General features: G+C 35.3%; 1 protein-coding gene across 1 annotated transcript in view; it reads right to left on the bottom strand.

Moving 5' to 3' along the window:
- LOC122495983 (cyclic nucleotide-binding domain-containing protein 1-like) overlaps window positions 1-27,896 on the bottom strand; it is a 250,448-nt gene that overhangs the window by 144,631 nt on the left and 77,921 nt on the right. Inside the window, exon 3 of the mRNA XM_043602185.1 lies at window positions 23,015-23,205. Coding sequence (XP_043458120.1) covers window positions 23,015-23,205 — 191 coding nt within the window. The remainder of the gene's footprint in view (window positions 1-23,014; window positions 23,206-27,896) is intronic.

Here is a 27,896-nt window from a genome sequence, read left to right as displayed (position 1 = left end):
ATCACTTTCTTACGCCATACACAAAAATAAACTCAAAATGGATGAAAGACCTAAACATAAGACAGGGAGCAATCAAAATCCTAGAGGAGAAAGCAGGCAAAAACCTCTTTGACTTTGGCCACAGTAACTTCTTACTCAACACGTCTCTAGGGGTAAAGGAAACAAAAGCAAAAATGAACTATTGGGACCTCATCAATATAAAAAGCTTATTCACAGAAAAGGAAACAATCAGAAAAACTAAAAGGCAACCAACAGAGTGGGAGAAGATATCTGCAAATGACATATCACATAAAGGGTTAGTATCCAAAATCTATAAAGAACTTATCAAACTCAACACCCAAAAAGCAAATAATCCAGTGAAGAAATGGGCAAAAGACATGAATAGACACTTCTCCAAAGAAAACATCCAGATATCCAACCAACACATGAAAAAATGCTCAAAATCACTCATCATCAGGAAAATACAAATCAAAACCACAATGAGATACCACTTCACACCTGTCAGAATGGCTAACATTAACAACTCAGTCAACAGCAGATGTTGGTGAGGATGTGGAGAAAGAGGGTCTCTTTTGCACTGCTGGTGGGAATGCAAACTGGTGCAGCCACTCTGGGAAACAGTATGGAGGTGCCTCAAAAACGAAAAACAGAACTACCCTATGACCCAGCAATTGCACTACTAGGTATTTATCCAAGGGATACAGGTGTGCTGTTTTGAAGGGGCATATGCACCCCCATGTTTATAGCAGCACTATCAACAATAGCCAAAGTATGGAAAGAGCCCAAATGTCCATTGGTGGATGGATGGATAAAGAAGATGTGGTACATATATATAATGGAGTATTACCCGGCAATCAAAAAGAATGAAATCTTTCCATTTGCAACTATGTGGATGGAACTAGAGGTTATTATGCTAAATGAAATTAGTCAGAGAAAGACACATATCATATGATTTCACTCATATGAGGACTTTAAGACACAGAACTGATGACCATAAGGGAAGAGAAGCAAAATTAATATAGGGGAATTAAATTAAAATAGGGAGGGGGACAAAACAAAAGAGACTCTTAAACATGGAAAACAAACTGTGGTTTACTGGAGGGGTTGTGGGAGGGGGATAGACTAAATGGACAAGGGGCATTAAGGAATCTACTACTGAAATCATTGTTGCACTATATGCTAACTAACTTGGATGTAAATTAAAATAATAATAATAATAATAATAATAATAATAATAATAATAAATAAATAAATAAAATAAAATAAAATAAAATACCCAGCCAATGGGCAGTCAGGGCCTTGTGTTCTTAGAATTCCCAGCAAGACTTGTAGAAGTTCAAAAACCCAGAAGAGAACTGTGTTTTCCAATAAAGACCAGATAATTACTATTGTTAATTAAAAAAAATAATAAATAACCTATGTAACTATGCCAGTCACTATACTTATGGACAGAAGGTGTAAAGGTTAGATTAACTTCAGTTTGCAGTAGAATGAAGATAAACAGAAATAAATAAAAAAGTAAGTTATATGACAAAAACTAGGGGCATATACAAAATAAATCAGGGCACAAGGGAAAGTGAGAGACTTTTTTGTCAGAGAAAGTAAAGCTTGATGAGTTTGAATGCATGAGAGATTTTGAAGAAACTCCAAAGGAGCATGTCATTCCAGGCCAGGTATAGGAAACAAGACGTGTAGAGTCATGGAGACAACAAGTCTTCAGTGATCTACAAATAGTTTCATGTGGTTAGAAAGAAATATGGGTGCACTGGACAGCTGAATTCATTCATGAAGGGCCTTGAAACACATGCAAAATATTTAAATTTTATTTTAGAAGTGACTGAAGCATTTTATGCAAGAGAGCAACATAATCACATTGACATTACAAAAGTCACTCTAGTGACAATGTGGATGGTTAACTGAGGGGTTTTGTAGATTAAATATAAGGATAGAAATGCTTGCAATGTATTGGCAAGAAATAAGGACAGCCTAAAGGTAAAAAATGGTTAAAAATGATGAAATGAAAAGCAAAAACAAAAACATCATTAATAATAATAATAACTATAGGTAAAAATTCAGTTCTTATAATATGCTAGACATTTTTCTCAGTGCTTTATATATTCTTATTTAATACAATGATCTAAAGTGGGTATTATTACTAGATCAGTTTTTACAGGTAAGGAACCTGAAGTTAAGAGTCTTAGTAAGTTGTCCATGTTTCCACAGCTATAAAGTGTGGTTTGACTCCAACACTTATATTCATAAGGTGGTGTTATTACAGTCATTGCATAAGGCCACACAATGTACGGAAGGCACAGATGTCTCTGGCAGCTCCTTCAATATATGCTCTATTCTATGGATTTCTATAAAATAAAGGGATAGTGCTTTTCTTCATTGATCTAGAAATCATTTCTCCTTAGAGACATAACTCAAGCTTCTCAACTCCATGATATGCTTCTGGCCACTCTAATCCACAATGAACTTTTTCTTCCTCCAAATACCATAGTATTTGTCAGAACGAGTTTCCACCTAACATATACTATTTTTCCTGTTCTTATAAGAGTCAGTTTTGTTATCCTATTAAGAATAAGGAAAATTCCTTATGTTTTATTTCAGTAATCTTTGGCTCCATCACAATGTTGTCAAATAATAGTGTGTGTGTGTGTGTGTGTGTGTGTGTGTGTGTGTGTGTGTGTGTATGTGTTGATTGGTATGCTCGCTAGGAGAAATGTTTACCAAAATCTAAAAACAAAGGGCCAGATCTGTAACAGACATGAATAGCATATAATTATCTCAATTTTAACCATATTAGGAGAATGAGAAAATAATATTTTATTATTTATAATTTTTATAATTGAGAAATACTAATTTTGCAAGAATTATTACGGCAACAAAGCATCCAACCTGCTGACGAATAATGTGCAATTAGTTAAATGAGTTGTGCTTTATTTTTAGATTTAATGAACTAACTTGCTAAAGAAAAGCACAAAAATATCTCAGGTTAAAGGTTTGAACTTTTTAATAATTATATATATTCAAGGGAAACTTATTTTCTCCCAACTAAGATGCTATCAAGTCACCTAACAAATGCTCACAATGGGTCACAAGACACAGCCAAGCAAGAGGGTTCCAAGCAAAGCTCTCAATGTAAAAGAAAGGGCCTCAAAATGTCTGTCAATGACCATTTAATCATTTTACCTTTTAGGACATTTTCTTCTCCCCTGGTGTCTAGGATTCTGTCACAGTTCTAGTTTTGCTTCTTTGCCGGGCTCTAGTCCATCTTTCCAAGTGTGGAATTAATCAAATTTGCTCCTTGAATTCAACTCTTTCTTTTTAATACGGCTTTTATCAGAGTATTTATTTTTGTGGTTTGAATATCACATATCTTTATAGACAACTTCAAAATCTACATCTGTAGTCATTTCAAGATTGTATCATAAACCCACCACAGGAGTTAACACAAATACATTTTTATATAATAAGTACTTAATAAAACTAACCAATTTAACTGTGAATCTGTAGCATCAGGAAAAGAAAAAAACTTTCCTTTTAAAAACTAGCTTGTTTAAACTGATTTTTCATATAGCAAAACACACGGTAAAGAGCTACTTTAGCCAAATTGCAGTGGTTTAAAGAAAAATATTAAATTATATGTAAAATTTCTGCGGAAATAAGCAAATAAAAATGTATTGTTACATTCTATGTATTATGTGTATTCTAATGTGTATACACACATCCTATTATATATATGTACTGTGATATCTATAATTATATAATATATAATATAAATGTTATAAGATGCATATGATTACATAATGTATAACTATATAATAATTGGAAAATTTGCATTTAATCTATGTGTTGTGGGTATGCACAAATTTTATTACATATGTATTTTATTATATATATATGTATATACACGTGTATAAATAAAATGGGATGTTGTTTGTATACTAATGACACATGGAATATTAAATGCATTTTTTCCAATTATCCCAAGATGTTATACTTATATTTATTTAAACTTAAGTTGTACAAAATAAAATTACTTATATAAAGGCTAGTTGATAGATATTTTTACTATCAGAGTGCTTGGTTTTTGTGAGTGACTTTTCCCTGCTGTTTCAGTTATAGGGATTAAAGTTTGCAGAACTTGCACAGAGAATTAGAGATTATAAAATCAGTTTTGTGAACTTTAGTTCATTTTCCACCTCAAGAGATTATAAGCTGAAATCAGGGAACTGATGACAAAGTTTGTTCAGTGCGAGTTTGTCAGAATCACACAGTCTTCTCCCTTCTGCCCTCTCCATTTCCCCCTGAGACTCAAAGTGAGGAAACAGGAATTTGAAAGGGTAAATGTGTGACTCTGCCTCTCCCATCATCCAAGTAGGCTCACCAAAGGAAACCAGTGTGGAACTGTCCAGAAAAAGGAATCAACCTGGAAAACTAACAGAAAACATGAACTGACCCAGAAGAAAGACTGGTGGTCTTCCACTGCTTGAAACCATGAAGGGTGTAGTATTAAATAATTCCCATACAGGAGACAGCACCCTTTCAGGAAGTTACAGGAAAAAGAATATATAAAAGACTGCATGCATTTAGACATCAAATCACAAAAGATAACCATAGAATTTTACCTCTAAAAACACCCTCCCTTCCTTCTTGATCCTGGCTGAGAGGAGCCAGAAAAAAAGCAGCTAGTAAATTGAATAGAGTACATAGTAAGAAAAAGGGAATAACCCCTTTCTTCGCAGCAGAATTATGGCACAAGAAGGCATACACTGTGCTGTCAAGCACGACAGTTCGAAATTTTGATACAAAGACATGGATGGAAATTTTAATATCTAAAAAAATGAGGCTATTTGTTAATACCTAGGATTTCACTGAGATTTAATCCAGAGAGCAAGGAAGAATAATGCTACACAGCTTATTTAAAAAGTTTGGGGGGCGCCTGGGTGGCTCAGTTGGTTAAGCAGCCGACTTTGGCTCAGGTCATGATCTCGCGGTCCTGAGTTCGAGCTCCGCGTCCGGCTCTGTGCTGACAGCTCAGAGCCTGGAGCCTGTTTCAGATTCTGTGTCTCCCTCTCTCTGACCCTCCCCCATTCATGCTCTGTCTCTCTCTGTCTCAAAAATAAATAAACATTTAAAAAAATAAATAAAAAAATAAATAACTTTGGTATGAAAAAGAAATAAAGGTATTTTATAATTTCACTCTACTGTGTCCAACTCATTCAATACAGGTTTTTTAGCAAAGTTTTTTTTTCATGTGGTTTCAAATTTTTATATTTTTAATTTTTTAAATATTTATTTTTGAAAGAGAGTATGAGCAGCAGAGTGGAAGGGAGAGGGACAGAGGATCTGAAGTGGGCTCTGAAATGACAGCAGTGAGCCTGATGAAGGGCTCAAACTCATGAACCATGAGATCATGACCTGAGACAAAATAGCATGCTCAACCAACTGAGCTACCCAGGCATCCTTCAAATGCTTATTTTTAAAAGAAAAGTTCTATTTATAAACTGAAAATTTCTTTTAATAATTACTGAAGATCTTCAACTTAAATATTTGTGTTTAAAATGGTGCTAAATGTTATCTTATCAAAAATACATTTTAATAAAAATATAGCGAAATATGTATTCATTTATTAGATACAAGAGTATATAAAATATAAAATGTTGTTATGATAGCACACGTGACTGTGTGTGTGTGTGTGTGTGTGTGTGTGTGTTTTACCATATACCATACCATAATGAGATGATTCCAAATAAATTTAATTTTCCTTATGATTGTTCTTTGAAAAACTGTGAGGTTAATTAGAAAAGATAAAATGAATTAAAAAATTTAAAACTACTCAGAATCATTAAGTTGGTGATCTCAAAAGGAATATATAATTTTGTTCATTCCTCTCCTTATATAAAACACTATAATAGAAAAGCTTTTTCTTTTAATGTACAAATCAATGTTAATAAAAAATAAAAATTCCTGCTGTATATTTGTATCACACTAATTTTTTTTAGTCCAGTGTACATAGATAGCAGGGAAGAAGTACAACAGATGTTTGTGTCTCATGAAAAATGAATTTGATCCTTAGATTGTTTTTTTCACCTATGTTCATTATACTCAGATAATGCCCACTTGTTTATAAAACTGTTAAAAGTTTATTTATTTATTTATTTTAATGTTTATTTATTTTTGACAGAGAGAGTCAGAGCATGAGTGGGGGAGGGACAGAGAGAGAGGGAGGCACAGAATCTGAAGCAGGCTGTAGGTTCTGAATTGTCAGCATAGAGCTGATGCAGGGCTTGAACTCATGGACTGGGAGATCATGAAGTGAGCCAAGTAAGACGTTCAACTTACTGAGCCACCCAGGTGCCCCAGAAGGTTTTTTTTAATGATTTTAATTTATTTACTTAGCTTGAGAGAGAGCAGGGGTGGGGGAGAGAAGGGCAGAGAGAGAGGGAGACAGAGAATTCCAAGAAGGCTCTGTACTGTCAATGAAGAGCCTGACATGGGGCTAGATCTCACAAACCACTGTGAGATCATGACCCGAACTGAAATCAAGAGATGTTGAATCAACTGAGCCACCCAGGTGCCTCAAAACTATCAGAAGTTTAAATTAAAGAGTAAAGATATTATTTTTTTTTCTTTTTTGTAATTTGTTTCTCTGATACAATACAATAAAAAAGAAGCCAAATAGATGGAGGAAAAAAAATAACCCTTTATTTGTGAAAAACCACAAAAACTCTCCCTAGCACAAATCTTTAAGAATCATATTTTTATTTGTTAAGTCCCCATTAAATAAATAAACAAAAATTTAAGTTTCTAAAACTAGGCAAAGAACAACATGTCTTAAAACTCACATTTTCTTATAAGGCACAGTGTCAGCAAGGATAATTTACATTTTTAGTAATCTGAAATAGATGTTAGTCAATAATCACATACTTGTTCTTCAGCAGACTTAAAAGGCTTAGAGTTGATAGTAGTTAAAAAATTGTCCTTTACTTTTATCCTTTTTTTTTCAAAATATTTTATCAGAAGTAGGGAAAAAAAAGGACCTTAGAGCAGCATACTGCCTGTCAGCAAGTTTGCAATAAAAATCCATCATGTAGTACTGATAGTCCCTGGCATACTGGAGTAGTACAACTGATAAAACTTTTAATGATGTTGAACAGGAATGGGGTATTGGCAGAAGAGAATGACTGGAAGTTACTATATCTCAGACCTTTGAGAGGTTCAGGGATGAGTAATTATAACAGCCACAGAATAGAATGACTGTTGCTTGGGGATATCCATACACTGGAGAAAGACAAAGAAGGGTGAAGAAAATCAATCATCAGTTTAAGGTGAAGTATGCAATCCAAGGCCTCCATGACAGTATATAAATGAAATATCCTCTTATATAGTTGGAAGACAGAAAAAGCTGAGTGCTGGGCCTGGCATTAATTATAAGGATAGCTAGCTCAAGATAAGGTTGCGTTCACAGCCTAGCAAGTATTGTGTTGGACCCTGAAACTTGGGCTAATGACTTTAAAATCTGAGTACATTAAGTGTCACAATGACAATCTGTTACATGAGAAAATATGGAGAATGCATTTAAAAATGGAGTTTTTACCCAGGTCTGGTTCACAGTGGCTCCATGGGGTCCAAAGACTTACCTCATAGTAATTTCCATGGGCCTGAAATGTACAATTTGAAAGGAGACTTAGTAGAGCCCTTAGATTGGTTTCTTGGCCTTTCTGGTAAGCACTATTATTAAGGAAGATCAAGTGGAAGCCTCTGAAATTATTCTCTCCATACCCCATTCAACTGTAGCTAAGATAGTAAATCAAAACAATATCACAGACATCATCAAAATAGCAGACTTAGATGTCCCACCCTGTCCTTGTTCCCTCACAAAAAAAAACACAATTTAGCAATTATCCACCAATGAAAATAGCTGTGAGAGGGTTCTGGAATATAATTAAGAAGCTGCAACATGCCACTGATGCACCATAAAAAGCAAAGTGGCCATATAGAAAAAGCAAGATAACATTTTACCTATGTCACCTCATTCCCCAGGCCAGCATAGCTCAGTTCCAAAATGAATCCTCTCCATTGTGAGTTCTCTGATGGGAGTAAAGAAGAGCAGGTGACCTCAGCAGCCATCACCACAGAGGACCTCCACAATATATGCCAATGTGGACTTAGCTGCTGGAGACAACAGAGTCCACACTGTTGAGCTATGCTGGAATTGGAGCCCCAGAGGTCCAGGGCCAAAATCACCACAGCCCCTGAGTATTGGCATGTGGACACCTTGGATCCAAAGCCATTACCACATACACACCCTAATCTGAGGAGACAGAGACAGAAAGGGACAGAAAGCCTCCTTAAAGAAATAATTACCAAAAACTTCCTAAGCATGGAGAAGGAAATATATATCAAGTTCAAGAAGCCCAAAGAACCCAAGTAGGTTGAATATACAGAGGTCTCCATCAAGACATATTTAATTAAATTTCAAGTCAAAGACAAAGATAGTTTTGAAAGCAGTAAGAGAAAAGCAATTTGTCACACTAAAGATTATCAATGCATTTCTCAGTAGAAACCTTGCAGGCCAGGAGATAGTGGAATGATATACTTAAGGTACTAAAAGAAAAAAAAACTGCCAGTGACTGTATCTGTCAAAACTATCCTTTAAAAATCAAAGGCTTTCTCAGACAATAAAAACTGAGGGAGTTCATCAGTCTTAGAAGACAGGTCTTAGAAGAACTGATAAAGAGATTTCTTCAAATTGAAGTAAACACATGCTAAACATCAATGTGTAAGCACTTGAGAGCATAACTCTTGAGGTGCCTGGGTGGCTCAGTCAGTTAAGTTCCAACTCTTGATTTTGGCTCAGGTCATGATCTCACAGGTGGTAAGTTTGATCCCCATATCAGGCTCTGCACTGACAGCACAGCCTGCTTGGGATTCTCTCTCTCCCTCTCTCTCTGACCCTCCCCAGCTCTCACTCTCTCTCTTACTCTGTCTCTCTCTCTCTCCTTCTCTTTCTCTCAAAATAAATAAAAAATAAACTGTAAAAAAAATTTAAAAAGGCATAACCCCTACTGGTAAAGGTAAATATACAGTCAAATAAAGAATAATGCAACACTGTAATGGTGGTACATAAATTTCTTCAAATCCTAATCTAAAAGTTCAATACAAAAATATTAAGCATAGCTATAACCACAAAAAGTTATTAATGGATACACAATATAAAAATAAGTAAACTCTGACTATAAGTACACAAAGTGGGGGGAGTGTAAAAGTGTAGAAATTTTGTATGTGATTGTAATTGTTATCAACTTAAAGAAATCTAACTGCAAGATATTTAGTGATACACAAAAGATAAAGAGAAAAGAATCAAAGCAAATTACTACCAAAAAAAATCAAATAAAGGATGACAAAGGAGGAAAACAACTACTAAAAATAAAGAAAACAATTAACTAAATGACAATAGTAAATTCTCACTTACCATTAATCATTTTAAATGTAAATGGATCAAATTCCCTAATTAAAAAAAGAGTGGTTAAATAGATAAAAATAAAACAAGAACCAGCAATACACTGTGAGAAACTTACTTTAGATTTAAGGACATGCATAATAACAGACTTCAATAGACCTCATTCAAAACTGGATGCTCTCAACTACAGAGCAAATAAACAAAGAAATAACTGACTTGAACAACACTATAGACCAAATGGACCTAATAGACATACGGAAGTTTCCACCCAACAGCAGAAGACTATATAGTCTTCTCAAATGCACAAGGAATATTTTTCAGGATAGATCACACGTTAGGTCACAAAACGTCTTAATAAATTTAAGACCAAAATCATCACAAGCATATTTTTCAACAACAATGAAATGAAACTAGAAATTAATAACTATAAGAAAAAGGGAAAATGTACAAATATGTAGAAACTAAACAATACACTCTTCACGAACCACAGGGTCAAAGAAGAAATCAAAAGGCAATTAAAGAAAAATCTCAAAACAAAGAAAAAGAAAGCACCAATACCAAATTTTTGGGATATAGCAAAAGAAGTCCTAAAAGGAATATTTATAGTGATAAATGTTTATATGAAAAAGAATTCAAATAAACTAACCTTATAGCTTAAGGAACTAGAAAAAGAAGAACAAACTGAGCCAGTTAGCAGAAAGAAGGAAATAATAAAGATTAGAACAGAAATAAGCCAAATAGAGGATAGGAAAACCACTTAAAACTCCATAAAACCAATGCTTTTTTAAAAGATAATATTGACAAACTCATAGTCTAAGAAAAAAAGATGTTTTAAATATATAAAATCAAAACTAGATATAGAAGAAATGTACCTCAACAAAATAAAGGCCATGTACAAAATGCCAATAGCTAACATTGCAATCATCGAAGGAAAAAGTGAAACATTTTCTTTTTAAGATCCAGTCCAAGGCTCGAATACCCACTATTGCCACTTCCTTTCAACATAGTACTGAATTCCTAGACAGAGACATTAGACAGAGGAAAAGAAGAATAAGGAGAAGGAACAGGAGAAGGGTAAGGAGAAAGGAGGAGGCAGAGGAGATGGAGAAGCAGAATAGAAGAAAGAAAGAGGGGGGGAAGAAAGAAAGAAAAGAAAGGAAGAAAGAAAAAAGAAAAGAGAAAGAAAGAAAGAAAGAAAGAAAGAAAGAAAGAAAGAAAGAAAGAAAAGAAAGACAGAAAAGAAAAGAAAGAAATAAAGAAAGAAAGAAAGAAAGAAAGAAAGAAAGAAAGAAAGAGAGAGAGAAAAAGAAAGAAAAAGAAAGGAAGGAAGGAAGGAAGGAAGGAAGGAAGGAAGGAAACACATCCGAATCGGAAAGAAGAAAGAGAAATTATCTCTGTTTGCACATGACATAATCTTATATGTACAAAACTCCAAAATTCCACCAAAAACTGTTAGAAATAATATATTAGTTCAGTAAAGTTGCCGAGTACCAAATCAGCATAAAAATCAGAGGCTTTTCTTAAAAAAGGAAAAAAACTACAAAGAAAAGTACAAGGAAAAAACTACAAAAAGGAAATTGAGAAAACAATCCTCAAAGAATTTCCAAGAACAAAAAGAATAAAATACTTAGGAATAAACTTAACTGAAGAGGTAAAAGACATATACATTAAAAATTATACAACACTGATGAAGGAAATTAAAGAGCACACATATAAATGGAAACATTTTGTGCTCATGGGAACAAAAAAACATTATAGTTATTATATATTATATAATATAATATATAATAAATAATATATATTATATGATATAAATGTTAAAATCTCCATACTACCGAAGCAAATTCACAACACAGTTAAAAGATTATACAGCATGAGCAACAGGGATTTATGTGTATGCTTTAAAATATATAAATCAATAAATGTGATGTAACATATTAATAGAATGATAGAATGAAATATAAAAACCATATGATCAAATCAATAGATATAAAAAAGCATCTGAGAAAATACATGATAAATTCATGATAAAAACCCTCAACAAATTGTGTATAGAAGGAACATGACTCAACATAATAAAGGCCATATACAACTAACCCACAGATAACATCACATCATATCAGTGATAAAAGGTTAAAAGCTTTTCCTTAAGATCAGGAACAACACAAGGGTGCCACTCTCACTGCTATTACTTGACACAGTACTGGAATTCCTAGCAAGAGCAATTAGGCAAGAGAAAAAAAATAAAGGTATCCAAACTGGGAAGTAGCAAAATTTTCATGATTTGCAGATGACATGGCCTTATATACAGAAAATCCTAAAACTCCACCAACAACTGTGAAAATAATAAATGAATTCAGTAAAGTTTGCAGAATAATAAATCGATATACAGAAATATGTTACATTTCTATACATTAATAATGAACTATACAACTAATAATAAAAGAGAAATTAAGAAAAAAATCCAATTTACAATTGCATCAAAAAGAATAAAATACCGAGGAATAAATTTAACCAAGGAGGTAAAAGACCTGTATACTGAAAACTATAAGACATTAATGAAAAATTTAAGAAGACACAAATAAATGGAAAAATATTCCATGCTCATGGATTAGAAGAATAAATATTGTTAAAATCTCCATCCTCCTTAAAGCAATTTACAGATTCAATGTCATCTCTATCAAAATTCCAATGGCATTTTTCACAGAAATAAAACAATCCTAAAATTTGTGCGAAACCACAAAAGACCCCAAATAGCCAAAGCAATCCTGGGAAAGAAGAAAGCTGGAGGCATCACACTTCCTGATTTCAAACCATACTACAAAGTTATAGTAATTAAAATGGTATGATACTGGCTGAAAAATAGACAGAGACCAATGGAACAGAATAGAGAGCTCAGAAATAAACCCCACATATATAGTCAACTAATATTTTAAAAGGGCACTAAGAATATTCAGTGGGGGAAACAATAGTCCTTTCAACAAGTAGGGTTGGGAAAACACATGCAAAAAAACACAAAATTGGACCCTATCTTTTATCATTCACAAAAATTAACTTGAAATAAATTAAAGACTCAAACATAGGATCTGACACCTTAAAACTCCTAGAAGAAAACTTAGGGAAGAAGCTCCTTGATATTGATCTTGACAATCATTTTCTTGGATATAATACCAAAAGCAAATGCAACAAAAGCAAAAATCAATAAGTGGGACTATATCAAAACTAACTTTCTGCACAGCAAAAGAAACTGTCAACAAAATGAAAAACAACACATATAAAAAAAGAAAATATTTGCAAACCATATAACAAATAAGTGGTTATATCCAAATGTATCATATATATATATATATATGAAACTCTAGCAACTCAGTAACAACAACAACAACAACAAAACACAATCTGATTTGAAAATGGGCAGAAGAACTAAACAGACATTTTTCCAAAGAAGACAGCCAAATGGCCAATAAGTACATGAAAAGATACTCAACATCACCTAATCATCAGGGAAATGCAAATCAAAACCACAATGGCAAATCGCTTCACACATTATAACAGAATGGCTATCCTCAAGAAGACAAGAAATAACATGCTAGTGAGGATGTGGAGAAAAAGAAATCCTTATACAATGCTGGTGTTAATGTAAATTGGTTCAGCCCACATGGAAAATGGCATGGAATTTCCTCAAAACAATTAAAAATAGAACTTCCATATAATCCAGTAATACAACAACTGGGTATATATCCAAAAAAAATGAAAACAAGATATTGGAGAGATATCTGAATTTCCATGTTTATTATTGCATTATTCACAATACTCAAGGTATTGTGTGACAAACCTAAGGGTTTGTCAGTGGATGAAGGAAAGAAGATCTGTTATATATGCAATAGAATATTATTCAGCCATGAGAAAGAAGGAAATATTGTCATTGGTGACAACATGGATGGACCCGGAAGGCATTACGCTAAGTGAGATAAATCAGACAAAGACAAATACTGTAGGATATTATTTATATGTGAAATTTTTTTAATTAAAAAAAATATAATGTTTATTTATTTTTGAGACAGAGTGTGAGCAGGGGAGGGTCAGAGAGAGGGGAGACACAGAATCTGAAACAGGCTCCAGACTCTGAGCTGTCAGCACAGAGCCTGATGCAGGGCTGGAACCCACAGAGCCTGACGCAGGGCTAGAACCCAGGCTGTGAGATCATGACCTGAGCTGAAGTCAGTCGCTTAACCGACTGAGCCATTCAGGTCCCCTTGTATGTGAAAATTTAAAGGACAAATTCAAAGAACAAAGGCATTACACTTCTTGATTTCAAACTATATTAAAAAGCTACAGTAATCAAAACAGTATGCTACTGGCATAAAAGCAGAGAGATAGACCAATGGGACAGTATAAAAAACCCAGAAATAAATCCATTCATTACAGTTACTGATCTTCCATAAGAGTACCAAGAACATACAATAAGTAAAGGATGGTCACATCAATAAATGATGTTAGAAAAACAAGATATCCATCTACAAACAAAAATCGTGGACTGTTCTCTCACACCATATACAAAAACCATCTCAAAATGGGTTAAAGTCTTAAACACAAGACCTGAAAGCATAAAACTCTTGGATGAAAACAGAACAGCTTCTTGACATTGCTCTGGGAAGTGATTTTTTGGACATGACACCAAAGCACAGGTAGCAAGAGCAAAAATAGAAAATTGAGACTGCATGAAACTAAAAAGCTTCTGCAAAAGAAACAATCAACAGAGTCAAAGGCAGCCTACAGAATAGGAGAAAATATTCACAAACCACATATCTGGATAAGGTTAATATATACCCAAAAATATATAAGAAACACAACTCAATAGGAAAGAAACGCATAACTAAAACATGAGAAAATAACCTAAATATCATCTCTCAAAAGAAGACATATAAATGGCCAACAGAGGAAGATGATGGCGTAGGAAGATGCTGGGCTCACCGCATCCTGCGGATCACTTAGATTCCACCCACACCTGCCTAAATAACCCAGAAAATCGCCAGAAGGCTAGCAGAATGGATTCTCTGGAGCCAAGCATAGATGAGAGGTCCATGGAAGGGCGGTCCAGGGAAAGGTAGGAAGGGCGGAGAGGCAGTGCGCGCTACACGGACGGGTGGGAGAGAGCTGGGGTAGAGGGGTAGCCTGCTGGCAAAGCAGAGCCCCCGAGTCTGGCTTGCAAAATGGAGGGGCCAGGCAGTGTGTGCTGACAGCAAGCGGGACTTAACATCTGGAAGACTGTAAGTTAACAGATCTGCTCGGAGAGTGGGAGGGCTGGAGGACAACGGGAGGGAGAGTTGTTGAGCCCTGGACAGATGACAGAGCTCAGCTTGGCAGGGAACAAAGGCGCTCACCAGCGCCATCTCCCTCGCCCATCACCCAGCCAAAATCCCAAAGGGAACCAGTTCCTGCCAGGGAACTTGCTTGCACCGCAAAAACACCCAACGCTGTGCTTCTGCGGATCCATCCCTCCAGCGGGTCTGACTCCCTCCCTGTGCCACAGGGCGCCTCCTGAAGCAGAACACCGAAGGAAAACTGAGCTGAGCCTGCCCCTCCAGCCCCTGTGCAACTTTCCTACCCACCCCAGCTAATATGCCAGATCCCCAGCACCACAAGCCTGGCAGTGTGCAAGTAGCCCAGACGGGCCATGTCACACCACAGTGAATCCCGGCCCTAGGAGAGGGGAAGAGAAGGTACACACCAGTCTGACTGTGGCCCCAACGGTGGGCTGGGGGCAGACATCAGGTCTGACAGTGGCCCCGCCCACCAACACAAGTTATTCAAGACAGCACAGGGGAAGTGCCCCGCAGTTCTGTACCACTCCAGGGACTATCCAAAATGACGAAAGGGAAGAATTCCCCTCAAAAAAACCTCCAGGAAATAACGACAGCTAATGAACTGATCAAAAACGATTTAAACAATATAATAGAAAGTGAATTTAGAATAATAGTCATAAAATTAATCACTGGGCTTGAAAAGAGTATAAAGGACAGCAGAGAATCTATTGCTACAGAGATCAAGGGACTAAGGAACAGCCAGGAGGAGCTAAAAAATGCTATTAATGAGCTGCAAAATAAAATGGAGATGACCACAGCTCAGGTTGAAGAGACAGAGGAGAGAATAGGTGAACTAGAAAATAAAATTATGGAAAAAGAAGAAGCTGATAAAAATAGAAAAAAAAATCCGAGAGTATGAGGGGAAAATTAGAGAACTAAGTGATGCACTAAAGAGAAATAATCTATGCATAATTGGTATTCCAGAGGAGGAAGAGAGAGGAAAAGGTGCTGAAGGTGTACTTGAAGAAATAATAGCTGAGAACTTCCTGATCTAGGGAAGGAAATAGGCATTGAAATCCAAGAGGCACAGAGAACTCCTGTCAGATGTAACTTGAATCAATCTTCTGCATGAAATATCATAGTGAAACTGGCAAAATACAAGGATACAGAGAAAATTCTGAAAGCAGCTTGGGATAAACGTACTCTAACATATAAAGGGAGACCTATAAGAATCATGACGGATCTCTCTACTGAAACTTGGCAGGCCAGAAAGGAGTGGCAGGAAATCTTCAATGTGATGAACAGAAAAAATATGCAGCTGAGAATCATTTATCCAGCAAATCTGTCATATAGAATAGAAGGAGAGATAAAGGTCTTCCCAAACAAACAAAAACTAAAGAAATTCATCACCACTAAACCAGCCCTACAAGAGACCCTAAGGGGGATCCTGTGAGACAAACTACCAGACATCGCTACAAGCATGAAACCTACAAACATCACAATGACTCTACACCCATATCTTTCTATAATAACACCGAATGTAAATGGACTAAATGCGCCAACCAAAAGACATAGGGTATCAGAATGGATAAAAAAACAAGACCCATCTATTTGCTGTCTACAAGAGACTCATTTTAGACCTGAGGACACTTTCAGATTGAAAGTGAGGGGATGGAGAACTATTTATCATGCGACTGGAAGTCAAAAGAAAGCTGGAGTAGCCATACTTATCAGACAAACTAGACTTTAAATTAAAGGCTGTAATGAGAGATGAGGAAGGGCATTATATAATAATTACAGGGTCTATCCATCAAGAAGAACTAACAATTATAAACTTCTATGCCCCAAATACAGAAGCCCCCAAATATATAAAACAATTACTCACAAACATAAGCAACCTTATTGACAAGAATGTGGTAATTGCAGGGGACTTTAATATCCCACTTACAACAATGAATAGATCATCTAGACACATGGTCAATAAAGAAACAAGGGCCCTGAATGATACTTTGGGTCAGATGGACTTGACACACATATTTAGAACTCTGCATCCCAAAGCAACAGAATATACTTTCTTCTCGAGTACACATGGAACATTCTCCAAGATAGATCATATACTGGGTCACAAAACAGCCCTTCATAAGTATACAAGAATTGAGATCATACCATGCATACTTTTGGACCACAATGCAATGAAGCTTGAAATCAACCACAGGAAAAAGTCTGGAAAACCTCCAGAAGCATGGATATTAAAGAACACCCTACTAAAGAATGAATGGGTCAACCAGGCAATTAGAGAAGAAATTAAAAACATATGGAAACAAATGAAAATGAAAATACAACAATCCAAACGCTCTTGGATGCAGCGAAGGCAGTCCTGAGAGAAAATACATTGCAATCCAGGCCTATCTCAAGAAACAAGAAAAATCCCAAATACAAAATCTAACAGCACACCTAAAGGAAATAGAAACAGAACAGCAAAGACAGCCTTAACCCAGCAGAAGAAGAGAAATAATAAAGATCAGAGCAGAAATAAACAATACAGAATCTAAAAAAACTGTAGAGCAGATCAATGAAACCAGGAGTTGGCTTTTTGAAAAAATAAACAAGATTGACAAACCTCTAGCCAGGCTTCTCAAAAAGAAAAGGGAGATGATCCAAATAGATAAAACCATGAATGAAAATGGAATGATTACAACCAATCCCTCAGAGATACAAACAATTATCAGGGAATACTATGAAAAATTATATGCCAACAAACTGGACAACCTGGAAGAAATGGACAAATTCCTAAACACCCACACTCTTCCCAAACTCAATCAGGAGGAAATAGAAAGCTTGAACAGACCCATAACCAGCGAAGAAATTGAATCAGTCATCAAAAATCTCCCAACAAATAAGAGTCTAGGACCAGATGGCTTCCCAGGGGAGTTCTACCAGACGTTTAAAGCAGAGATGATACCTATCCTTCTCAAGCTATTCCAAAATATAGAAAGGGAAGGAAAACTTCCAGACTCATTCTATGAAGCCAGCATTACTTTGATTCCTAAACCAGACAGAGACCCAGTAAAAAAAGAGAACTACAGGCCAATATCTCTGATGAATATGAATGCAAAAATTCTCAATAAGATACTAGCAAATCGAATTCAACAGCTTATAAAAAGAATTATTCACCATGATCAAGTGGGATTCATTCCTGGGATGCGGGGCTGGTTCAACATTCACAAATCAATCAACGTGATACATCACATTAATAAAAGAAAAGATAAGAACCATATGATCCTGTCAGTCGATGCAGAAAAAGCATTTGACAAAATTCAGCATCCTTTCTTAATAAAAACCCTCAAGAAAGTCGGGATAGAAGGAACATAGTTAAACATCATAAAAGCCATTTATGAAAAGCCCACAGCTACCATCATCCTCAATGGGGAAAAACTGAGAGCTTTCCCCCTGAGATCAGGAACAGGGGGAGAGATCAGGATGCCCACTCTCACTGCTGTTGTTTAACATAGTTTTGGAAGTTCTAGCATCAGCAGACAACAAAAGGAAATCAAAGGCATCAAAACTGGCAAAGATGAAGTCAAGCTTTCACTTTTTGCAGATGACATGATATTATACATGGAAAATCCAATAGACTCCACCAAAAGTCTGCTAGAACTGATACATGAGTTCAGCAAAGTTGCAGGATACAAAATCAATGTACAGAAATCAGTTGAATTCTTATACACTAATAATGAAGCAACAGAAAGACAAATAAAGAAACTGATCCCATTCACAATTGCACCAAGAAGCATAAAATACCTAGGAATAAATCTAACCAAAGATGTAAAAGATCTGTATGCTGAAAACTATAGAAAGCTAATGAAGGAAATTGAAGAAGAAACAAAGAAATGGAAAACAAAGAAACAAAGAAAAGAAACAAAAGAAATGCTCATGGGTTGGAAGAATATTGTCAAAATGTCAATACTACCCAAAGCTATCTACACATTGAATGCAATCCCAATAAAAATTGCACCAGCATTCTTCTTGAAGCTAGAACAAGCAATCCTAAAATTCATATGGAACCACAAAAGGCCCCGAATGGCCAAAGTAATTTTGAAGAAGACCAAAGCAGGAGGCATCACAATCCCAGACTTTAGCCTCTACTACAAAGCTGTAATCATCAAGACAGCATGTTATTGGCACAAAAACAGACACATAGACAATGGAATAAAATAGAAACCCCAGAACTAGACCCACAAAAGTATGGCCAACTCATCTTTGACAAAGCAGGAAAGAATATCCAATGGAAAAAAGACAGTCTCTTTAACAAATGGTGCTGGAAGAACTGGACAGCAACATGCAGAAGAATGAAACTAGACCACTTTTTTACACCATTCACAAAAATAAACTCAAAATGGATAAAGGACCTGAATGTGAGACAGGAAACCATCAAAACCCTAGACGAGAAAGCAGGAAAAGACCTCTCTGACCTTAGCTGCAGCAATTTCTTACTGGACACATCCCCAAAGGCAAGGGAATTAAAAGCAAAAATGAACTCTTGGGACCTCATGAAGATGAAAACTTCTGCACTTCAAAGGAAACAATCAAGAAAACTAAAAGGCAAACAACGAAATGGGAAAAGATATTTGCAAATTACATATTGGACAAAGGGCTAGTATCCAAAATCTATAAAGAGCTCACCAAACTCCACACCCGAAAAACAAATAACCCAGTGAAGAAATGGGCAGAAAACATGAATAGACACTTCTCTAAAGAAGACATCTAGATGGCCAACAGGCACATGAAAAGATGCTCAACGTCACTCCTCATCAGGGAAATACAAATCAAAACCACACTCAGATATCACCTCACACCAGAGTGGCCAGAATGAACAAATCAGGAGACTATAGATGCTGGCAAAGATGTGGAGAAACGGGAGCCCTCTTGCACTGTTGGTGGTAATGCAAACTGGTGTAGCCACTCTGGAAAACAGGGTGGAGGTTCCTCAAAAAATTAAAAATAGATCTACCCTATGACCCAGTAATAGCACTGTTAGGAATTTACCCAAGGGATACAGGAGTACTGATGCATAGGGGCACTTGTACCCCAATGTTTATAGCAGCACTTTCAACAATAGCCAAATTGTGTAAAAAGCCTAAATGTCCATCAACTGATGAATGGATAAAGAAATTGTGGTTTATATACACAATGGAGTACTATGTGGCAATGAGAAAGAATGAAATATGGCCATTTGTAGCAACGTGGATGGAACTGGAGAGTGTGATGCTATGTGAAATAAGCCATACAGAGAAAGACAGATACCATATGTTTTCACTCTTACGTGGATCCTGAGAAACTTAACAGAAATCCATGGGGGAGGGGAAGAAAAAAAAGGAGGTAGAGTGGGAGAGAGCCAAAGCATAAGAGACTCTTAAAAACTGAGAACAAACTGAGGGTTGATGGGGGAGTGGGAGGTGGGGGAGGGTATGTGATGGGCATTGAAGAGGGCATCTTTTGGGATGAGCACTGGGTGTTGTATGGAAACCAATTTGACAATAAATTTCATATGTTAAGAATAAATGGCCAACAGATATAGGAAAAAGTGTTCAATATCACTAATTATCAGGAAAATGCAAATTTAAACCACAATGAGTTATCATTTCACACTTGTTAGAATGGCTATCATCAAAAAGACAAAGGTAAGTGTTGGGAAAGATGTGGAGGAAAGAGAATCTTTGTATACTATAGAAATGTAAATTAGTACAACCATTACTGAACACAATATAGAGTTTCCCCAAAAAGTTTAAAATAGAACTACCATACAATCCATTAATCTCATTTATGTGTAGACAACTAAAGAAATGACACTCTCTCAAAGAAATATCTGCATTCCCATGTTCATTGCATCATTATTCACAATAGCCAAGATATGGAAACAATTTAATGTCTATCCATGGATGAATGGCTAAAGAAAGTGTCAATTGTTACAACATGGATGAACCTGAAGGACACCGTGTTAAGTGAAATAAGCCAGATAGAAAAACAAATATTTTATGATCTCACTTACATGTGTAATCTAAAATAGTCAAACTCGGTCGCCTGGGTTGCTCAATAGGTTAAGCATCTGACTTTGGCTAAGGTCATGATTTTACTGTTCATGAATTTGAGTCCTGCATTAGGCTCTGTGGTGACAGCTCACAGCCTGGAGCCTGCTTTGTATTCTGTGTTTCCCTCTCTCTCTGCTCCTCCCCCACTCATGTTCTGTCTCTCTCTCTCTCTCTTTCTCTCTCTCTCCCACATTCAAAAATAAATAAACATTTAAAAAAATAAAAAGTAAATAAAATAGTCAAACTCATAAAAGCAAAGAATAAAATGTTGGTTATTAGGGACTGCGGGGTAGAGGAAATGAAGACATATTGCTCAAAGACTACACAGTTTCAGTTATGCAAGATGAGTAAATCCTAGAGATATAATGTACAGCAGGGGACTAAAGTTAGCAATACTGTACTGTATACCTGAAATTTGATGAGGGTAGATATTAAGTGCTCTCACCACAAAAATATAACTATGTGAGATGATGAATATGGTAATTAGCTTGATTGTGGTGATAATTTTACCTTATTTACATTTGAGATATACACCTTAAATACACACCATTTTTACTTTTTAATGACAACTCAACTAAACTGGAGAAAAACACACTTCATCCCAAGCAGAATAACAGATTAGTACTACTTTCACAGACCTAATGCAGAATTCAGAAGTGGTGGTCCCATCACATTCCCATTTATTCATGAGTTTTGCCCTCACCAAATGAACAAACAAATATGTCCTGGAAGAGTAGAGTTGACTACATTAAAGTGGACCAAGAAGTAGCTCTACTTATAGCTACTGTGCCAAGTATGGTATTTTTTCCCTCAAGTATAATGAAATGGCATCAGGTACCTGGTATGTGGCCATTGAGTGACAAATGTATTCTTTTTCATCTCTATCAAGAAAGATCAGGGGCACCTGGGTGGCTCAGTCAGTTAAATGTCAACTTCATCTCAGGTCATGATCTCACAGTTCATGGGTCCGAGCCCCACATCAGGCTCTGTGTTGACAGCTCAGAGCCTGGAACCTGTTTTGGATCCTGTGTCTCCCTCTCTCTCTGTCCCTTCCCACCACCCCCTCCCAAAAATAAATAAAGATTAAAAAAAAGGAAAGATCAGAAACATTACCTGTTCCTGTGTGATCAGCAACAATATACTTTTATATTCTTGTCTCATTTTTTATCTTCATCTTTCTTTCATAGTTTTATCCATACTCATTCTTCTTGAACCTGAGAATGTCCTAGGTTTTCCTGACTTCAATCCGTAGTGCTGAATAATTTGGCTTTAATTGGTTTAATCGTTTTGTTTTGTTTTGTTTTTTGTATCCTGAACATCTTGACTATTATAAATCTAAAACTGGATTTTTTTTAAGCTACAATTCTAGTCAAACTACATTTGATACCCACAGAGAGTATCCAGAGATCCAAAAAATACTGAACTTTAATTTTTTGGCTAGCTGATAGTCTTGATAATACATATAAACACAAGATTTTCTTCAAGCAAGACCTTGTAATGGAATCACCTTGACCTTAGCGTTGCTCTTAAGATAAATAGGATAAGCATACATTCTTAACTTGATTAAAAAGACCTTTCATGATTTGTCTTCTGTATTCTTCTCCTCAAATTACCTGTTCCCCCTCCCTTATCTCAAACTACCCTCTTCCTCATTCAGTGATCCAATCACATTGGCCATCCTAGTTGTCCTGGTTATCAAATATACTATATAATCCCTGCCAGTGGGTGGTATGTTGTTGAAGGCATCCCTCATTAAAATTTCTTAAATAAATTTCAAGTTCAATATTAATAGTTTAATTTTCTTTTCTTTTTTAATTTTAGATATATGTAGAGAGAGCACAAGCAGGGCAGGGAGTGGTGGGCAAAGGGAGAGAGAGAAGTTCAAGCAGGCTCCATGCTGAGCTGGATCCCATGACCCTGGGATCGTGACCTGAGCCAAAACCAAGAGTCGGACACTCAACCAACTGAGCCACCCAGGTGCCCCAGGATAATTTTCATTTTTAAAAGATATAAAGATTTTTAAAAGATTTTTTTATATTTAATACTTAAGAACTCACTCAAGATATCTAGATTTACATATCAGAGATCAAATTTTAAAATAATGATACTTTGGTTGCTTATGGAAAAAGGAAATATTCATTTCTTACCATTGGATCACATGAAGGTGTGTGCATCTCAGCAAGTATGTTTTTGAAGTCTTCATTGGAAACAAATCCTTGGAAACTCTGAGGTATGAAAGAGGATGTTGACTCATTTTCATCAATCAGATCTTTATATGCCTTTGTTTGAGGTCGAGCTGAACCTTTCAGTATTATATAAAATCCATCATTTCCAACCACTGAAACAAAACAAAACCAAAAAAGATATACTGTGGACTTTATTTCCCAGGTTCTTTGGTATAGACATGAACACATCATATTACACTTGCATTGCTTTTAGTAGATTTCTTCTATTCAATGAGAACTCTAACATAGCACTTAGATATTCACAAATAATTTACTCAAATAAAAAAGAATAGCAAAGACATGTTTCCACATCTGGAGAATTTTTTTCTGACAATTACAATAATCAATCCTCATGGAACTGATAGATTCTGGAAAAAGAACCTTGAAAGCATATTACAGTTAATGGATTTAAGACATTTTGAGAAAAATAGGATCAGAAAACACCTTGAACTCTTTAAAATGTTACCTCCTCCTCAAAAATGCCATTTTGCTTATTTTATATAAGTAATAATATATATCTATTATTAATTTTTGTCTTTTCTTTGGACATGATGATGATTGTTCATAGAAGCTAGTTTGGAGATGCAGATCATTAATAGGAGGAAGAGTTTTTTCCAGTATTTCTCATACTTCACAATTTAACTCTCCACAATCGCTCCTCTAATTCCAGTTTCTAAAGTTTAACTATGTTCCTGTGTAAGTTTGGTTGGTTTATTCAGTTGTGAGCATTTTGGATACAACTTAAATCCATTCTAGTTCTTCTGAAACCTGACCTTTTGAAGAAACAGGACCTGGGAACCAGATGATGTCATTTTCCAAATGTTTACATTACTTTTTAGGATTGGAGCAAATTATTCAAGTGCTGTGAAAAGAGATTTTTCTTAAATTTTTCTTATTATTTTGCTACAAATAGAAACTTTACAAATTGATTTTTAGGGGCAATTTTTTTTAATGTCTAAGAGATGCCAACTGCTTGCCTTTTCTGCTTTTTTCTAAATAAGTGCTTTATTAGTGGGGCTTATTGGTTACCATCTGTATACAATGACGACAGGATAGTGATTTTCAGTCTTCTTTAAAGCAAGGGTTGTTTTGCCTGAATACTTGAGCTTAAAATAGATGTCTTTCTGGATAGCACAATATCACTTGTCACTAAACATCTAATCCATGTGGTGAAAGCATTGCAGACACATTGCTTTTAAATAGCTATCAGGTGAGCTGTATGGAACTACATTGTAGAAACTACACTGTAAAGGGAAAGATAATAAAATGTTGTAAGAGTGGTAATGATTTTGATCAGTTACATAGGGGGAAAGGCAGTTGGGTAAAGCTGTTTTCCAATAAATACATTTGTACTTTGTTTTTGTATAGACTTAACTGGCAATTCTTAGCATAGAATAAAAATTGTAGAAAGAGGTACATTTTATGAAATAATTTTGTTCCAAAGGCTGCTAATTGCCTACCCAATATTAATATGCTCCTTTTTCTTTACCACCAAACCACAATTTTATTGAGTGCTACATACGCGTTTAAAAATTACGTTTTGCAGATATTCTTATATGCGTCGCCCTGTGACATGATTCTAATTAATAAAACACTGGGAGAATTTTTGCTTTCCAAACGTGCATGCAACTCCTTCTTCCCAGATACCTAGAACAAAGTTATGACGTTGGAGCTGGAGAAGCATCTTGCAACTAAAAGGAAAAGGCAAGGACAATCTCAGGAAATTCACCTTTAAATATTTCTTGTGACTTCGTTATTATGTAACCTAAATAAATCCTAAACGTTTGTAAACTAGTGTCCTTTAGTTCTCTAGTACTCACAGCTGAAAACAGTTTCTGTGAATATTGTACTTTCACTTAACTCTAACCATAAAGTATGTTTGTTTTACTGATGAATGTAACTCTTCTGTTTCTCTGAAGAAAACCTTCCTTTTCCTTCAGGCTTTGGCCCAGTGACAGTGAATTTGACTAATTAATCTCTACTTACAATGCATTAGTTTTCACAATTACATTTTTTAAATATCTGTAATATTAAGGAGCCCCTTAAGGAGTTAAACTAATTAGAGGGGGAGTAGACTTTGAGATTCATGGAAAATATTTTAGTCAGAAAAGATTTCATCAGTCCTCAAATTATACTCACCAAAAGAATAAGTCAAATTGCTCTATTCTGGAAGGTGCTAACTCCACTTATATATAAAGACGACAGTTGCATTTGAAATGGCAAAGAGAGGACTATGTTTTACATAGATACCATGCTTTTATTAGTAGTAATAGGTAGATACCATTTTAAATGATTCATTATATATTGATGATTCCTTCTTTCCAAATAAAGTACTACAAATGTACCAAGTACTGGTCTAGGAGGCAAGGGGAGGGCCTAAGATTTGATCCTAGTGTTGCATTCATTCTGAATCTGGGAGAGTCACATGTTCTTCAACTTCCAGTTCAAACCCTGTCATGCCAAATCGATTTATCTACATTTGTCAAAATTTTCTGTATTGTACATAATAAATTTTTATGTGGCAGTTACCATTTATTGAGTTTAAATAAAGTATACATTTCAAAACTGATACAGAAAACTAAATTTTACCAATGAGAAGATTATTTAAAAAATTTTTGGCCAATATGAATTAATAAACTTTTAGAGGTACAGATGAAAAAGACTTAATTATAATATTTGAATTAGTGAATAATACTTAAAATCTCATATTAAACAGTATTAATTTGGAAATACTTCACTTAATATAAAGTGCATAAACTATTTTATTTAAACATGTTACATAAATCTATGCCCTTAGTTTCCTCATAATCACTTGAATCATTTCTCCATTCATCTAAAACAGTTCTCAGAAAAATTATCTTTACTACAATTGGTTTGGGATACAGTATATTTTGTATCTTTATGTAATTAAATTCTTGGAAATATTTTCCCAAGCTACAAGTACTATAATTATTTTCCTGACATTGACAAGTGTTGTTTAGCTGTTTAAACTTCATAAAATAATTGTTCAATTTACTGCTAAAAATATTTTTTCCAAAATTAAAAAAATACAGAAAAAGTACAAGGAAAAAATAAGAATCTCCAATACTTATAAAAACCAGAATTTTTATAAGTGCATTTATTTTGAAAAAGCGAGAGAGAAGTGCCTGGGTGGCTCAGTCAGTTAAGCATGTGACTTCAGCTCAGGTCATGATCTCATGGCTCCTGAGTTCAAGCCCCACTTTGGGCTCTGCACTGACAGCTCAGAGCCGGCTTCAGATTCTCTGTCTCTTTCTATCTGTCTTTCTCCCCTGCTTACATGTTCTCTCTCTCAAAAATAAATAAATAAACATTTTTTTTAAAAAAGAGGGAAAATGCCAGCATTCAAACATACTTTAGGAAATTTATATTAAAAAAAGAAACAGAGAAAGAGAGAAAGATGAGGGGTGGAGTAAGAGACAGAGAGAGACAGAGAAATCAGAATAATTTAAATTAAAGACTGAACAAATCAAAAATTGACATGGATGTGAAGTAAATGGAATTCTCATACATTGTTGGTGGGAGTGTAAAGTTGTACAATTGCTTTGTAAAAATGTCTGGCAGTTTCTAATGCAATTAAACATACATCTAACCTATGTTTCAGTAATTCAGCTCTACATGTTTACTCAGAGGAAACAAAAGTAGATGTCCAAAAAAGGACTTGTACAAGAATTTTACTAGCAGCATTAGCATAATGGATAAAATAACTAAAAGCTGGAAACAGCTTAGGTATCCAACCAGAAGAAAATATATTTAAAAAATCTCTGGTATATACATGCAATGGAATACTACTCAGCCATAAAAATGAATGAACAATTGATTCATGTAACATGAATGAATCTCAAAAATATTATGTTGATTGAAAGGCTTTCATAAAAGAGTACATATCATTTGATTTTGTTAGAGTTCTAAAAGTTTCACACAAGATAGATTTATACTGAAAGAAAGAAAAAGAAAGGAAGGAAGGAAGAAAGGGAGGGAGGGAGGAAGGAAGGGAGGGAGGGAGGAAGGAAGGGAGGGAGGGAGGAAGGAAGGTAGGTAAGAAAGACAGAAAAGAGCAGTTGCCTCTGGTGGGTGGGCCAGAGATTGGCAAGAAATATAGGAAGAACTTTCTGAGGGAATGGTAAAGTTCTATATCTTGATAGAGGTTTGGATAGAGTAATTGTCAAAACTCATCAAGTGATACACTTAAGGTATATGTATATATATATATGCACATCATTATATGTAAATTTTACCTTAAAAAAATAAAGGACTGGAAAGAAATATTGAATTCCAGGTAAACACTGATGTGTTTAGAAGTGAAATGTCATTCTATGGTATGTTAGTAGAATGGATATTATGCAGATGTAGAGTGGGGGGAAACTGTAGGAAAAAATGTGCAATTACAAGATGATAAACATTTTTTATTACTTTCTTTGTCCACTGTTCTGAACATATTACATATATTAATGCTTTTTATCCTCTTAGCGATCCTATGAGTCAGGTATTAGGATCGCTCCAATATCACAACTGTGGAAACAGAAGTCACTGAGCTACTAAAAATCCAGCCCTACCTCAAAGAGCCAGTAGTGGTAGAGTCAGTATTTAAACACAACAAATACTATGCCAACCTAAGTCAGCATTAGCACCTTCTCCCTGCCTGCTGCCCTGCTCTCTCTCTTTGTCTCAATATATGTTTTATAGAACTATGGTTTCAATTGTGGTAAAGTAAGACAACATATGTGACCTACACAGATGTCGTGTTTCATTTTAAGTAAAAAAGGCACATTTTAAAGTAATATAT

The sequence above is a fragment of the Prionailurus bengalensis genome, chromosome F2 (assembly GCF_016509475.1).
Source record: "Prionailurus bengalensis isolate Pbe53 chromosome F2, Fcat_Pben_1.1_paternal_pri, whole genome shotgun sequence".
Classification (NCBI taxonomy): domain Eukaryota; kingdom Metazoa; phylum Chordata; class Mammalia; order Carnivora; family Felidae; genus Prionailurus; species Prionailurus bengalensis.
This window is presented reverse-complemented; position numbering and strand designations above follow the sequence as displayed.